Source organism: Exophiala spinifera, assembly GCF_000836115.1.
Source record: "Exophiala spinifera strain CBS 89968 unplaced genomic scaffold supercont1.5, whole genome shotgun sequence".
Lineage (NCBI taxonomy): Eukaryota > Fungi > Ascomycota > Eurotiomycetes > Chaetothyriales > Herpotrichiellaceae > Exophiala > Exophiala spinifera.
The window spans coordinates 664,606-678,432 of NW_015622517.1; the positions used below are offsets into that span (position 1 = coordinate 664,606).

Consider the following 13,827-nt stretch of genomic DNA (forward strand, 5'->3'; position numbering starts at 1 on the left):
ATCTGCAAGCCGCGGAAGTGCTGTGGTGCTAGGAGATGCGTTGAGGGGTGTCTGTACGTGTACCATAGCTTTTCTTTACTCGAGAGATGTCCAACCATGCATGCATGCATGCGTGGTGGCAGCATGGTGAGGAGAGAAGGAGTGGTTTTCAAAATCCAGTGCAGAACAAAACAAAACAAAACAATCCATCCATCCATCCAACGATATAGAGAAGATGATTACTCGTATTCATTATCAGCCCGGGAGGAGATATTGAGTTTACTCGCATCTCTGACCTTTTCTATGGATGGTCTCTGTCGTGCACATAGTTCAGCATCTTCAGTAGAAGTAGTGATATATCCTTTCTACCATCTAAAGTCGTCAGATCGTAGATGGGGGAGTGATGAACGTGTAAACGTTGTCTCGGTTGTTGATCGTCTCGAAGACATTCGAAATAGGCTCGAGTGACACAGGCCCCAGCCAAATATACCGCCGCTCCGATTGAGCACATCACAAAGCTCGTAAATTCATCCATCTTGGGTCGATACTTAAAGGCAAGAACTGCTTGGGCGAGAAGTTGTTGGATCTCATGAATCCTGTCGTCTTCAGAGCCCTCCAACGCCTGCAGTCTGTAATTAGAAGTTTATTCTTCGAGAAATTTGTTCGCTTCTTACTAAGAATGCCACCACTGGAATCAATCTCGACGCATATGGCTCGCGTGGCTCGAAAAGTCCATCGCATTTAATTCGTTGACATCCAATCTTCAGCCGTTCAAATATCTGGGGAAACCTATTTCGTTGTTAGTTAGTCTTTCATTACTTTAGAAGTGTCTCATACAGTAGAAACCGCCTATTCTTGAGACACCACAGCGTGTCTACAAGAGACCGCAAAAGTCGTATCTGTATGCGGGGATCATCCGGAATTTCGAGAACATGCTCAAGATAGGTGAAGAATTGACGGAAAGGATGGTTGAAATATTGAGAAATGTATGAGTAGAAGTCGAGCATATGTTCCGTGGGAATCGAGAGGTATTCTAGTTTTGCAATGTCTGGGGTGGCAAGTCAGATTTCATCATTCTAGCAGAGATCATATATATCACGTACCTTCGACGGTTCCTGCTGCGATATTACTCAGAAGTGTGAAAGGTTGCGGGTCATTCACCTGCAAAAAGTTGAGATTATCTACGGTCCACTCGCGAGCAGGCTGGCGCAAGATCGACGGGCTCTGCGAGGTCGTCATGGTGGTGGTAATGAAAGGAAAGGTGAGAGAGAGGCTTGCGATTTCAGCCTCTGACCGAGTATGTTAATATTTTTCACGCCAAGATGTAAAGACGAGCGCCAAAGGGTGACGCCCCAAGGCGCTGGTAGCCATGACGGTATTGCTTCGACGAACCTTGTACGAGCCCGTACCCTCGAACCCAACGATACAGGGCCTTTTGACTCCTCTACAACTCAAGACTTTCAACGACGGCATTGGGCCGGCCATTGGAACACTGGAAGCCGTCGACGACGTGTTGAGCAGCGGTAAGGTGTGTCATGGCGGCAGTGCGAACAGAATACTGAACGAGAAGAGACGAGGGCTCGCCTTCTGGTTCCAGAGTTCGTGCCTCATTGTCGAAGGGGCGTATCCCTTCTTGAGCAATATGGATACCATCAAGACTTTGAGTCCAAGGGACCAGAGGATGGTGGCGTTGGGGAGCCAGTTTCCGCCCAACTCGCCTGGATTGTGGCAGAGTGATCATGACGAATTTGCCAATGTTCATTATTGGCTTGTAGCGGACATCATGATACCAACCGCAGAAAAGCTCTGACGTTGTTCTGATGTTCCTTTGCAGGAGAAGTTGAGTACTGGCGGCGATGAAAATGAAATAGGGGCTATCTTGCTGGTCCGCCTAGCAACGTAGAGAGAATTCCCTGTCGAGCATCACTTCGGCCAGCTTCTACAGACATCATTTGAGCTTCATAACCTTTCAAGATGTCGTCCAGGGGGTAGAATTTTCTCAGGTCTTTGTGACTCGTTCATTTGCGTGCGGGCTGTCTTTCCTGTACGGTAAAGACGATCGGGAAGACGCAAAGATACCCCAGGTCTTCACGCTTGTCGCGTGGGAGTAAAATGTGACTGCGATCTGCTCGAGTACAATAAAACTGAGAAGCCTGCTGCTTTATTACTAACTCCGTCGCACTATCGAAGCCACCGTGGCCCTTAAAGTAGTGTCCCGCCAGGATATCGCGCCTTGAACCGGTAAGTCAAGGGCAATCGCTCGGGCGGCTCGCGAAGCCGGGGCGACGCAAGGGCGGCATCGCTCTGTTTCCCGATCGGGGGGTCAGGCGCTAATCGTTAATCCATACGGACCTTGGCGCCGCAGTGGCCTCACCCGCCCCGATTCACCTAGTCCCCGTAGACCGTAGGACAGCCTGTCGCGGCATACACGACAGAAGAGCCATGCAGCACTTTTCGTGAGTCTGCAAGCATGTTCTCTCCACTACATGCGAAAAGGGTTCAAGAGAAAGCCCTCATAGAACAGAGTTGTTCTATCTATCCGAGGTGAACACCAGAGTGTCACCATGGCTCAGAAGAAGCCAGGACTGCAGGTAAACAATGAACATCCGCCCCTCTGATACATTCGGCTGACTGGCGCAGGAAATGGTTCAGGTTGGTTCGTGATACTTGATTCTCAACGTTGTACTGGGTTCTGTTCCTTGGGCTGACCAACTCACTCTGCACAGACAGATCAGAGTACGGACAATTCGCCCGTCGGCAGATTATGCTAACAAGTGGAAGACGACCCTCGTCGCCCTTCTGGAGGAGCAGGTCATCCTCCCGACAGGCTTCGGGCAAGTCCAACAAAGTGATAGGCGCATCTTACTCGCACGCGGACATGTTCAAGTTCGATTCATTGTAAGGCTGGGTCCAATACACCGTCTCGAACACGGACTGCCAGTTGACAAATTGCAGGTCAATAGGCTCAGGCTCTAACCCTAGATCCCCCCCGAACCATCCATCGAGATCTTCGCACACATCTCCTGCAGACGGACGGGGTTACCATGAACAAGAACGAAAAGCGTACCCGGGTTATACCTCTTCGGTACTGAGTGAGAGTTGGGACGTTGTTGGTGACGGGGACGTCGAGGCCGACGATGACGACCTTGTATATGAAGATGATGAAGACGAATTTGGACTACCTAGCATAGCCAGCATGCGCCGGAAGAGAAGCATCAAGAACAAGGCTTTGAAAGCACAACACGTCACTTACCCGAGTATTCACCAGACATCGTCTGGTGCGACGCTAGCACCTTCGCCCATGCCCCAGCTGCATAGATCCAGCAGTTTCGACATAGCCGAAGAACGAAACCCATTGTCATATCCCAGCGCGAAGAAGGGCGATGGAAAGATCTTACGCCCACAATACAAAGACATCCTACGGGATCCGGCCAACTCGTTACATCTTATCAATCATCCCGTGCTGGCAAGCAATGCGACCCCAAAAGAGACAGAAGCACACAGCACACGAATCTCACGGATCAACAAGTTCAAGCGCATATTACAGGCCAGCTCAGTGTCGTTGCCAGATCTCCGATCCGCCGCATGGTCGGGAGTACCTGAGGAAGTACGGGCAATAACGTGGCAGATTCTACTAGGACACCTGCCCACGAATAGTGAAAGAAGGGTCACAACCTTAGAACGGAAGCGAAAAGAGTATCTCGACGCAGTACGACAAGCTTTCAACTCTGGCAGCGTGGGAAATCGTAATGGATCGAGTACGGGTCTGACTGGGCTTGGTTCACAGCCCCCTGTGACTACAGGCCGAGGAAGAGGCCTTGATGAAGCTGTTTGGCATCAGATCAGCATCGATGTTCCCAGGACTAACCCACACATTCCGCTTTACCAGTATGAAGCCACCCAAAGGTCTCTCGAGCGAATTTTGTACGTTTGGGCCATCAGACATCCTGCCAGTGGATACGTACAAGGAATCAACGACCTGGCGACACCCTTCTGGCAGGTCTTTCTTGGAACATACATAACAGACCTGGATATCGAAAGCGGCATGGATCCTGGACAACTTCCGAGGCCTGTCATTGATGCAGTTGAAGCAGACACGTTTTGGTGTCTGACGAAGCTACTGGACGGCATTCAAGATAATTACATTGTGGCTCAGCCCGGCATTCACCGGCAGGTAGCTGCGCTGCGGGACCTTACAACGAGGATCGATTCTGGGCTGGCCAGCCACTTCGAAAGCGAGCATGTTGAGTACATGCAGTTCAGTTTTCGGTGGATGAACTGCCTATTGATGAGGGAGTTGAGCATCAAGAACGTGATTAGGATGTGGGATACTTATATGGTAAGATGAGTCCAGTTTTGCTGAGTTTCTGCTAAAGTGGCGCTCCTCTAGGCCGAAGAGAACGGCTTCTCCCAATTTCACCTCTACGTTTGCGCAGCTTTTCTGGTCAAATGGTCGGACCAACTGATGAAGATGAATTTTCAAGAGATATTGATGTTTTTACAAGCGCTCCCGACCAGGGAATGGAACGAGAAGGACATCGAGCTGCTTCTTAGTGAGGCCTTCATCTGGCAAAGCCTCTTCCGTGGATCGAGGGCACATTTGCGGACCTCGAATAGCACGATACCTATGGGTTCTTTAGGCCCATCCGGATGATATGATATCAGAACGATTACGAAATTGGTATGAAATCTCGACTACTCTGGCTTTTTCCGCCGTGTACGAGGACCTGACTGCGGTACTTGCAAGTGTGTTATGAAGGTATACTCGTGCTCGTACTCGTATTCGTATCAGGAGCAGAATCAGGGCGGCGACTTTATTGGTGGAATGAACCGGGGAAGTTTGATCCTTTTGAGTGACTGCTGATGATGTCACACAAGATGCTCCTTTCATGCGGAGCAAATCGAGTAGATGCTTCAGCTATTCTTACTTCGACGAGGCTTGACGCAGTTGGATGACGCTGTCATTTAGCAAACAGATCAATCATAGCATCATTGCGTGCTCGACAGAAGTCGGTGAATTCCTCGCATGTCAGTTGTTGTTGTTCGATTACGACAGCCCTTTGGACTTGTCGTTGTAAGACTGACGTCGCATCCAAGCAGAACATCATCGGTTGACAGATCCGCCGCCATCTTCGATACGAGCCTTGATTCCCCAGGGACGCAACGAGGGTCGGTGGCTGGATGACTATGGAATCTGAAATTGGGGTGTGTTCGATCAATTTTTCATTTTTCTCCCTTCTTCGACTTCTTGATGATGCTTTCTCTCTGTCTGTGCGGGTGGCGCTTCTAGACCCCTCATGAAGCCAACGTCTTCTGCTATACGAGTATTTCTCAAGCCCTCGCGACACTACTACTCACATTTTAGAGCCATCAATTCTCCTGCCCAAAAGCCCTACCATACTTCCCACTGTTGCAACAGACCCTCGTCATCTGTCCTCAAGCGCTCTCAACCTCAGGTGGCCTCGTCATCTCCGAGACGGGTTTCGAACATGCCTTCTGACGGACAAGAACCTCATCAGTTCCAAGCGGGCGACACCACGCACCGCGACAAAGACCAATGGAAGTTCCGCGAACCGTACCGCGTGCACGAAGACGGTCCGGACTTTGACGTGAAGTGGGAAGGGAGCTGCCACTGTGGAAGGGTCACGTACCAACTCGGCAGAGACAAACCGCTGGCCGCAAAGTACTGCCACTGCACGACATGCCAGAGGCTACACGGGGTAAGTGCATACTTACAAGGACCCTAACCCAATCTACCGCAGACCATCGTCGCTTGCTTGCCTTGCAACACATAAAAAGAGACACGCGCATGTAACTGACCTTTGCTCGGAATAATGTGCACTCAAAATTAGGCACCGTTCCAGTGGGCCGCCATCTTCCACAAATCAGACATCAACTTCACCCAGGGCCACCATGAACTAGGCTGGTACGACCCGACGAACAAGGACATCTCGCACCACCTCCCCTGCAAAGTGTCCTGCGCCTACTGCCGGTCGCCGATCATGGACGAGGGCCGGAACATGATCCTCCTGTTCCCGCCGCTGATCAAGGGCATCAACACGAAAAAGGGCAGGGAGGCATTCAAGCCGACGTGCCACATGTTTTATACGCAGCGCGTCGCCGAGTTCCGCGGCGACGGGATCGTCAAGTGGGCCGGGCTGGACAATCAGTCTGACATGATCGATGACGACGAGAACGTGATTGTAAAGTACGAAGAGGGCATGAAGGAGAAGGACATGGACGAGAAGAAGCGGAAGCACGTCGAGATGACGGAGCAGAATGGTGGCGAAGAGGTCAAAAAGGTCAAGGACAAGGATGGAGCCAAGGAGTAGCCGAGCCATGGTCCATTCAGTAGTCCACGGGCCCCCTGGAAGTGGTCTTGTGGCAGCCTCTGTACAGAGAGGTATGTGTTGCCAAAGAACCGTGATCCTCTTGGGTTGTCCTTGGGTATATATTGTCAGGGCTGACGCTATGAAGTGAAGCGAGGCATCATACTTGAAAGGTGAAGGTTACCTAGGTCAAAATTTGTGATCACATACGTTATCGCCAGGGCAGATGCTCGCAGGAATAATTCAAAAAGTAACCCATATATTTTCAACGTCTCCCTATGTGAGATAACCTAACCTTACTTATATACCATGCTACTCAGCAGCAAAGATTGACTTCCCCAAAGTCCGTTTCCTCCTTCTTCCCTCTTGTCTTCCCTCTTGTATTCCATTCCCGCATCATTTCAGGAATAGTGGGCGGCGCGATATACGTTACCTTGCTGCAAATTGGGTATTCAGTCAATCAATTGACCAATTCTCATCGTTGACTTACCTTTGCACTTCTCAACAAAGGTGCACAGTCGCCAGGCTGTGTCTAGCCAGATATGGACTAGTGTGTTTTCTTTGTCTTGGCACGATTATCAATTCTTCAACGCCGAAACGACGACTTCCAACCCCCCGCGCCCATCGGAACAGATAGCCAGCGAACTTTTGCTCGCTTTGACAGGTTCAACTCCGTGTTCCTCCACTCTCCCGTCCGTTTGGGAAGACTTCACCATGGGTAGAACATCACCTCAGGGTCTTATGGCCTCTGACTTCCACCACCAGTCTTTTGTCAACCCACTTGATGTTTTCCCGACAAAATCCCGGCTCGCCGGTCGTCAGAATTACAGATCACCGCTGAGAGGTCAGGTTGTTTCTAGAAGCCCTGCTCGGTATGCCGCCGAGGCTCACAAGTTTGCTTGTTGCGGCGAGGAAGAGGCGCCTCCTGCTTTTCGACCTCTGGGCGCGATGAATCAAGTGACTCACGAGACCACACCGGACGACGGCTTTGGCATTCCTGAGTCTTCAAGCAGCCGCAATGCGTCGCTCCACAACTCTCCGAGCCCCATGGACTGCGAGGACTGCATTGATGATTGTGACGATTGTTTAGAAGAGCATCAGCTGTACAATCACCAGGCTGACGACCAATACGTCAACAATTGTCAGGACTGCAACGACGCTCAGATCGACCACAAGTACAATGGGCGAATCTGCAACGACACCTGTGATGAATGTGACTTCTCTTGCTTCGATTGTATTGACTGGAATGAATTTGAGCAGGACAAGTCGCTGGGCCTTTCGTTCTCGGTCCCGCTGCTTGGTGACAACAGCCTTCCAGTGTCGGAACCGGCACCTCAGTTCGACGAGAACGAATTGCTCAACTTCCAGTCGCCCGATTTTTCCAGCATGCAATCCGAGCCCATGGCACCGCCTCTCGACGTGCCCATGCACCATCAATGTTTTGGCAATACAGTGCCTTACTGGGACAGCATCGCCCAAGCCCAACTCTGCAGCGGCGCACCGGGAATGGCGCAGCAATATCCTCTTCCACCTTTCGGAATGGAGTTTGGCTGCCACCCTGCGACAGCTCATCAACAACTGTCTCTGCCGGATCTTGCAAGTCTCTCATCGACGCCCGCGGCATTTCCGCCGTCACCGGTCACCAAACCGGAGCCACAACCCAAACCCGAACCTTCAGAGACGCCGTTGTCCAAAACATCAGATCTTCTCTCCGCAGTCTCTGCCCCGCCCACTTCCCGTGCGTGCCAATGGCTCATGCCATGTGGCACGGTCTGTGGCGCTTCGTTCGCCTCCGCCACCGATCTGAAAAAGCACCTCAAGGCAGTACACCTAGTCAAAGGGGTCACCAAGTGTGCCTGGCAATCCTGCGACTCGGCAACATTCACCTCCGAAGCCGCGCTGACAGGCCACATTTCGAAGAAACATCTCGCGCCGATGCTGGCTGCCGCCGCCGCCGCTTCGTCGTCGGCGTCTTCCTCTGAGAAGAATTCAGCCTCGAGGTCATCCGCGAGCACTTCCGCATCTACGGCGTCCAGCGTCAACGCCGCCACCGGTGAAGGCGGACCCTTCAAATGTACCTTCCCCGGCTGCGCCAAGAGTTTCATGTACAAACAAGTGCGCGACGACCACGTTGCGTCCTGCCACCAGGGAAACAAAATGTACTGCCACATCTGCGGTCAGTACCTGAATGGCGAGGGGAGCAACTTCAAACGACACATGGCCACGCACAGACCCAAGCATCAACACATGCTGTGCAAGTTTCATGGCTTGGGTTGTAAAAGGCGCTTTCCCAGACTTGACAACCTGCGAAGGCACGAGGCCTGCTGTAAATTCGGAAAGGGCAAGAAAGGACTCTTGGCCAACGGTGGTGCTGCCGGTGCCGGTGCCGCTGTTGGTGTTGGTGTTGATGATGATGGGGACAAGCTCAAGCATCATCACCATCACCATCATCACGTCCACAGTGCCGAGGTTTGAGATGCGAAAAGGAGTCTCCATTTTTATATAAAGCAAAAGGGTTGGGAGGAGGAGAGAGTGTGGGCATGAGCATGAGCATGACGATACCGACGTGTGAAGAAGGATGGGGAATATAAGGACACAGTCTTTTCCAACCCGTGAACCAGTGAGCGCCGAGAGGGACGTAGAGAGATACTATTGCCCGGACCAGTCTAAAACAAAGTTAGAAATACGACTTCCATCGTCGTCATCGTCGTCGCCATCACCACTTCAAGAAATAGGAGTAGGGAATCATTTTTCATTCGTGCTCGAGGCGTCTGGTCGGTCTGATGTCATTTATTATGATGATGGGACGGAGCTTGTACCGACTAAATACTCTCCAGCGCTTGCATCAGTGCACCACTACGACAGGAGGATGGATGCCGACATGGAGATGGACATGGAGATGGGCATGGAGATTGATATGGACATAGACAAGAGGATACCGTAGTTGCATCCCGTGTCTCCCCCTCCCTAGGCGATATGATCATCCACACGACCAGAGGAGTGCTGGAGTCCGGTATACTGACGTCCTCCCCTTTGGACGTGGTGTGAGTTGGAACTATCTTAGGATAAAGTACATGGTACGGGGCATCAGAGTAGTACTTGGAAAAGGTAGTACGTTGTACCAGTGTCGTATGTTATTATACTGTGCCTCGGTCGGTAGTTAACTCCATTGATGCTTCGGCGGATATGTACCAAGTACCAACCGCGCATCTCCTCCTCATTGAATATACATGTGCATTTCCCCCTGTCTAGCTAGTTTCAATCAATGAAATCGCAACCGTCACGTTTCATTTCCATTGCGTCTCATTCAGCATCATCATCATCTCACAACAACGCGTATCCAATAACGTCACAACTCCAACTTTGATGATGAAGGAGAGGGTATCACATGAACTAAACACCAAAAATCAAAATCAATAGATCAATAAACCAAAAAAGCACGATCAAACGCCAAAGAATTCTTGGGGGGAGGGGGATGGGAAAGAGAAGGGAAGGGGTATATCTATGTGATCATCAAAAGCCACGTCGACATCGACATCGTACGGGGCCTGGTAAGGTAGGTGTAGGTGTAGGTCCAGGTGAAGCCAACAACAAGTCGACTCGAGGGAAGAATGTCAGTGCCAGCGACAGGATTATTCTTGGGCGCTTTGCAGCTTGACGGCCCTGCCGTCCGCTGTATCAGTAGTGGAAGCAGCGCGTATAAAAGTTTGAGTCAGTCAGTCAGTCAGTGAGAAACAGCGTTTCACGACAAAGTGTCGACGCTGCTGTTGCCACCGAAACTGACCAAGCTGCTGCTTCCGGCGGCCTGTGGAAGACGTCTTCCAATTCCAATCCCAAATCTCTCCTTCTTCCGTTGTCGTCTCTTGGTCGCCAACTGAGGGCTCCATACCCCCGCAAACAGATCTTCACACTCGTCTTCGTCCTGCGAATCGAATTCTACGTCGTCACTTTGAGCAGCAGCACTCCCGGTGCTGGGCTTGTCGACGAGCCTCTTGAGATCACGCGGCGGGAGGGGGAAGATCTCGTCGTATGTCTGATTATTGGAGGTCGCGTCGTCCTCCTCTTGTTCCCAAGACACGCCGATTCGAATGCGCTTGGTTTCGAGAATGAACTTGCCAACCTTGTATTTCTGGCTCTCCTCGCTTGCCTCGACGTATTTCCAGCCGAGCACGCTGCCGCAGATGGCACAGTTGATGTCACTGACGATGTGCTGGCCCGTCACCAGGTTTCGAGGGATCGCCTTGTTCTGGAACGTATTGGGCAGCGCCGGCGCAGTGGTGTGGATGTGGCTCGTGGTCCCCTGGACCAAGAACGCCCTCCCATGGCGGCCTGTGAAGCCCTTGCTGATGATTTGTGATGTGAGACAGAGATCCGTGGAGCATTTCGCGCACTGAATGTGTGAGCTGTGGCCGTTCAGAAACTTGTCGTCCGGTGCGACGATCACAGAGGATGCAGACGCTGCAGGGATCGGTGTTGGGGTAGGGTATCTGGGGAACGGGTTCGACGAAGTAGAAGAGACGGTGGGTACACTCGACACTGCAGAGTCCACCGAGGAGGCGCTGTCGGTGCTTGCTTGACGAGATTTGCGCCGGAAGGGAACCGAGGGGAAGATATAAGTCGGGAAGACTGGAAAGAGGGTGGACGTCTCGGCGGTCCTGCGCAGGAATGACATTGTGAAAACGAGGTACAGTACTCCGTAGAGGAGGACCAGAGTGATGCTGTCAACTGTGTGTACGGAGATAAGAAGGACAGACAGTCAGTCAGTCAGCAGAGCGAAGAGCAGTGTCCTTGCATATTCGCAGCGTCAGGTTAGCACCGAAGTGCAATGAGGTCAACTCGGATGCTAGAGGCTAGTGGATGGATATCCTGGACGAGTATTGAGTGCCCAACACGCCCGCCCTCGGATCTGTTTGCGAGGCAGGAAGAAAGCGATGCGGTGGACCAGCCAACACAGCGAGTATTAGTCCATGCATGAAGAGGTGGAATTGTGATGCGAGTGGTCGAGGGCACGGAATATCAGGAGGCGGAAGTGAGTGAAGGAGAACTGGATGCATCATTTGATTGACTCTGACTCCCCCTCCTGATTCCGGCCTTATCCATCATCGACCCGCGTGATCACGAATCACACACCGCGTCAACCACGTCTGACCAAAGTTAATACTCCATATTCTCACCTATTTAGGAGCATTTTGCAGGAATATCCCACGTCAGACAGTGACCCTCTCGACGTGCACCGGCATTACTCGGCTTCCGAGCCTTGTCATGTACATCAGGTATCTACGAGTACTAGCAGTAAGCACAGATAGTATTACGCTCGCCCGAAAGGCATGATAGTAATCATTAACATCTTTCATTAATCATAGTATTCTGAGCCGAGTTCATGAATGTCCGTATGCATTGCTAAACTTTTGGAATGAGCCCTCCCATCCATGAGTACCTGATGAAATGCAATGCCGTAATGCTGTCCTGTGGCCCTCTCGAGTCTAGTAGGAACAAAGACCGCCGCCAGCGTCTTCCATACTCCAAGCACCAGCCAGACCAACAATCTGAGGCTCATCAGCATCCAGATCAGCAGCTGTGAGCCTGCTCTCGAGTGCGATCTCTGCATCTGCTGCAGTACGTCGGCCACCAGTGAGCAATTTTCTCGCCCACTCGTCTATTGCTGGTTCGCCGGTCTCGTCCCGGGCCTGCTTCAGGAACGGAATGAGGGCTGTTCCTCCTGTACCGCGCATCTTCTTCTTCCTCTGCGCCTGGTCGGTTGTACCGGGCTGGTCGTAGCGGACTGCGGCGATTCCTCTCGCCATCGGAGCGTGATCAGAGCTGCTTTCTCGACGCGTCCTGCTGAGACTTCTAGACTCTCTGCTTTTAACGATGATATATCTGGACACCACCTGAATGTGTTTGTCCCGTAAAGCCCTTAGCATCGCCAAACATGCGTCGTATGCAATGCACAACTCCTTGTTGGATTTGTTGTTCTCGACATAATCTCGAATGTTGGCAACCCCTTCAACAGCTTGGAGGAACCTTCTGTGCGGCCCGGGCATGTATTGCCTCATCTCATGGATAAAGTTATGTCGAGGTCGCGGGGCCGCTCCTTGCTCGAGCTCCGACTCTGACGTTTCATCCTTTTTGGAACCCGTCGGTCGATGCTCGACGCCCAGAACGATGTCAAAAAACTGTATCATGCTGCTTTGTGCGTTGGAGCCACCGCCGTACTGACGCCATGTTGCTCTACGGCTACCATCATCGTAGAAAACACCTTGAGGTAAGCCTGCATCTTTCATGTTTTTGCTTCCTGCAAGGAAGGGTCTTATCCGATGGTAGAAGACGTGCGGATCGCAATTTTCGTACATCCTGACCAGCAGAGTGCCAAGCTCATCCAATGTCTGGGCAAATGATTGTAGGCTCTTTGTGACCGTTGCGCAGTCATCGTCTCTTGCGGCTTGGATGGCATTCAACATGATCGGTATGGCCTGCCCACCTTTTGCCTCCATAGCCACGCTGACTAGGTAGAACCACTGTTCGTCTAGCGAGCCAGTGAAGGTGGTCAGTGTGGAGAGATTGTCGAGGTCGAGGTCTTCGGAGAGAAAGATGGGTTTGAAATTCCACAAGCAAACACTGGCGTATGTTGCGACTGGAGGGAGTTCGAGGTGGTCTGACACCTGGAGCAGCGGATAGGTTATGGACGGTGGTAATCGTTCTGATGGTTTGTCTCCGCCCCAGATGTAGCCATGGGCCATGAACGTGAGAATACTATATGCTCTGCGCCACTCGGCTTCCGTCTCGAGATGGACCGCAGGTATAATGGGTAGCCTATCAATCACAGTCCGCAGTCTTTTGGAGAGGAGGAGGGACTGGAAGTTGTTCATGATCCGCTCCCAGCGGTCGTACACAGGATGTGGGAGGCATTGTATGGGATTTTCGGTAGGGAGGAAGCCTCTGTCAGGGGAGACCCCGTAGTCTGCTGGTCGAGGAACAGGGGGAAGCATGCTGAGGGCACCGAGGTAAGCTAATACCAATTCCCAATGCCTCGAGGGCTGTGGCGCGCAGAGACTGTGGGAGGCGCTGGCGATTCAAAAGAGAGAACTTAGACAGCCGTGGCAGCTCCGACGGTCACAGCAGATATAACCATGCAAAGGAAATTGGTCAGCAGCAATTATCCATGCTGGACAAAGAGTCACGAGGAGGCGGGATTGAGGACCAACGGATGGTGTGAGAAAAGAAAAGAAACCCACTGGCTTGGGCGAAGTCGGGAACGGACCGGAGGAAAGTCAACAGAGCGAGACGCTTGGGCTGGCTCGGCACCAGGTCGCGAACCTCGACCAACCCGTCAAACAGGATGAGGATGAAGAATGAGTGTATGATGGCATTGCCGGTACCAATACTGCTTCATCAGCAACAACGTGATCATGTAAGATATGATATCAATGTGCAAGGTATCTTCGGCCTGGCGGATATTGGGATACGATGCTCCGTATGCGCACAAATCTTCAACTGCCCCTCACGTGGAGTCTGGAAC

The 13,827-nt window shown here is 51.8% G+C and overlaps 7 protein-coding genes across 7 annotated transcripts; 4 read left to right on the plus strand and 3 right to left on the minus strand.

Moving 5' to 3' along the window:
• Positions 1 to 280: 280 nt before the first annotated feature.
• Positions 281 to 1,218, minus strand: PV08_06820 (uncharacterized protein; the record flags this gene model as incomplete). The annotated part of the gene is made up of 4 exons (XM_016381153.1): positions 281 to 601; positions 654 to 768; positions 817 to 1,027; positions 1,083 to 1,218. 4 exons carry the CDS (start codon positions 1,216 to 1,218, stop codon positions 281 to 283), a joined length of 783 nt encoding a protein of 260 aa, XP_016234255.1.
• Positions 1,219 to 1,348: 130 nt separating this feature from the next.
• PV08_06821 (uncharacterized protein) lies at positions 1,349 to 1,789 on the plus strand (the record flags this gene model as incomplete). Its single annotated transcript, XM_016381154.1, has 1 exon — positions 1,349 to 1,789. One exon carries the CDS (start codon positions 1,349 to 1,351, stop codon positions 1,787 to 1,789), a length of 441 nt encoding a protein of 146 aa, XP_016234256.1.
• Positions 1,790 to 2,543: 754 nt separating this feature from the next.
• PV08_06822 (uncharacterized protein) lies at positions 2,544 to 4,633 on the plus strand (the record flags this gene model as incomplete). Its single annotated transcript, XM_016381155.1, has 5 exons — positions 2,544 to 2,570; positions 2,620 to 2,635; positions 2,706 to 2,877; positions 2,935 to 4,318; positions 4,370 to 4,633. The coding sequence occupies 5 exons, from the start codon at positions 2,544 to 2,546 to the stop codon at positions 4,631 to 4,633; spliced, it is 1,863 nt and encodes a 620-aa protein (XP_016234257.1).
• An 835-nt stretch (positions 4,634 to 5,468) lies between these two features.
• PV08_06823 (uncharacterized protein) lies at positions 5,469 to 6,311 on the plus strand (the record flags this gene model as incomplete). Its single annotated transcript, XM_016381156.1, has 2 exons — positions 5,469 to 5,699; positions 5,832 to 6,311. 2 exons carry the CDS (start codon positions 5,469 to 5,471, stop codon positions 6,309 to 6,311), a joined length of 711 nt encoding a protein of 236 aa, XP_016234258.1.
• Positions 6,312 to 7,022: 711 nt separating this feature from the next.
• Positions 7,023 to 8,783, plus strand: PV08_06824 (uncharacterized protein; the record flags this gene model as incomplete). Its single annotated transcript, XM_016381157.1, has 1 exon — positions 7,023 to 8,783. The coding sequence occupies one exon, from the start codon at positions 7,023 to 7,025 to the stop codon at positions 8,781 to 8,783; it is 1,761 nt and encodes a 586-aa protein (XP_016234259.1).
• Positions 8,784 to 10,050: 1,267 nt separating this feature from the next.
• PV08_06825 (uncharacterized protein) lies at positions 10,051 to 10,980 on the minus strand (the record flags this gene model as incomplete). Its single annotated transcript, XM_016381158.1, has 1 exon — positions 10,051 to 10,980. The coding sequence occupies one exon, from the start codon at positions 10,978 to 10,980 to the stop codon at positions 10,051 to 10,053; it is 930 nt and encodes a 309-aa protein (XP_016234260.1).
• An 811-nt stretch (positions 10,981 to 11,791) lies between these two features.
• On the minus strand, positions 11,792 to 13,297 carry PV08_06826 (uncharacterized protein; the record flags this gene model as incomplete). Its single annotated transcript, XM_016381159.1, has 1 exon — positions 11,792 to 13,297. One exon carries the CDS (start codon positions 13,295 to 13,297, stop codon positions 11,792 to 11,794), a length of 1,506 nt encoding a protein of 501 aa, XP_016234261.1.
• Positions 13,298 to 13,827: the final 530 nt, after the last annotated feature.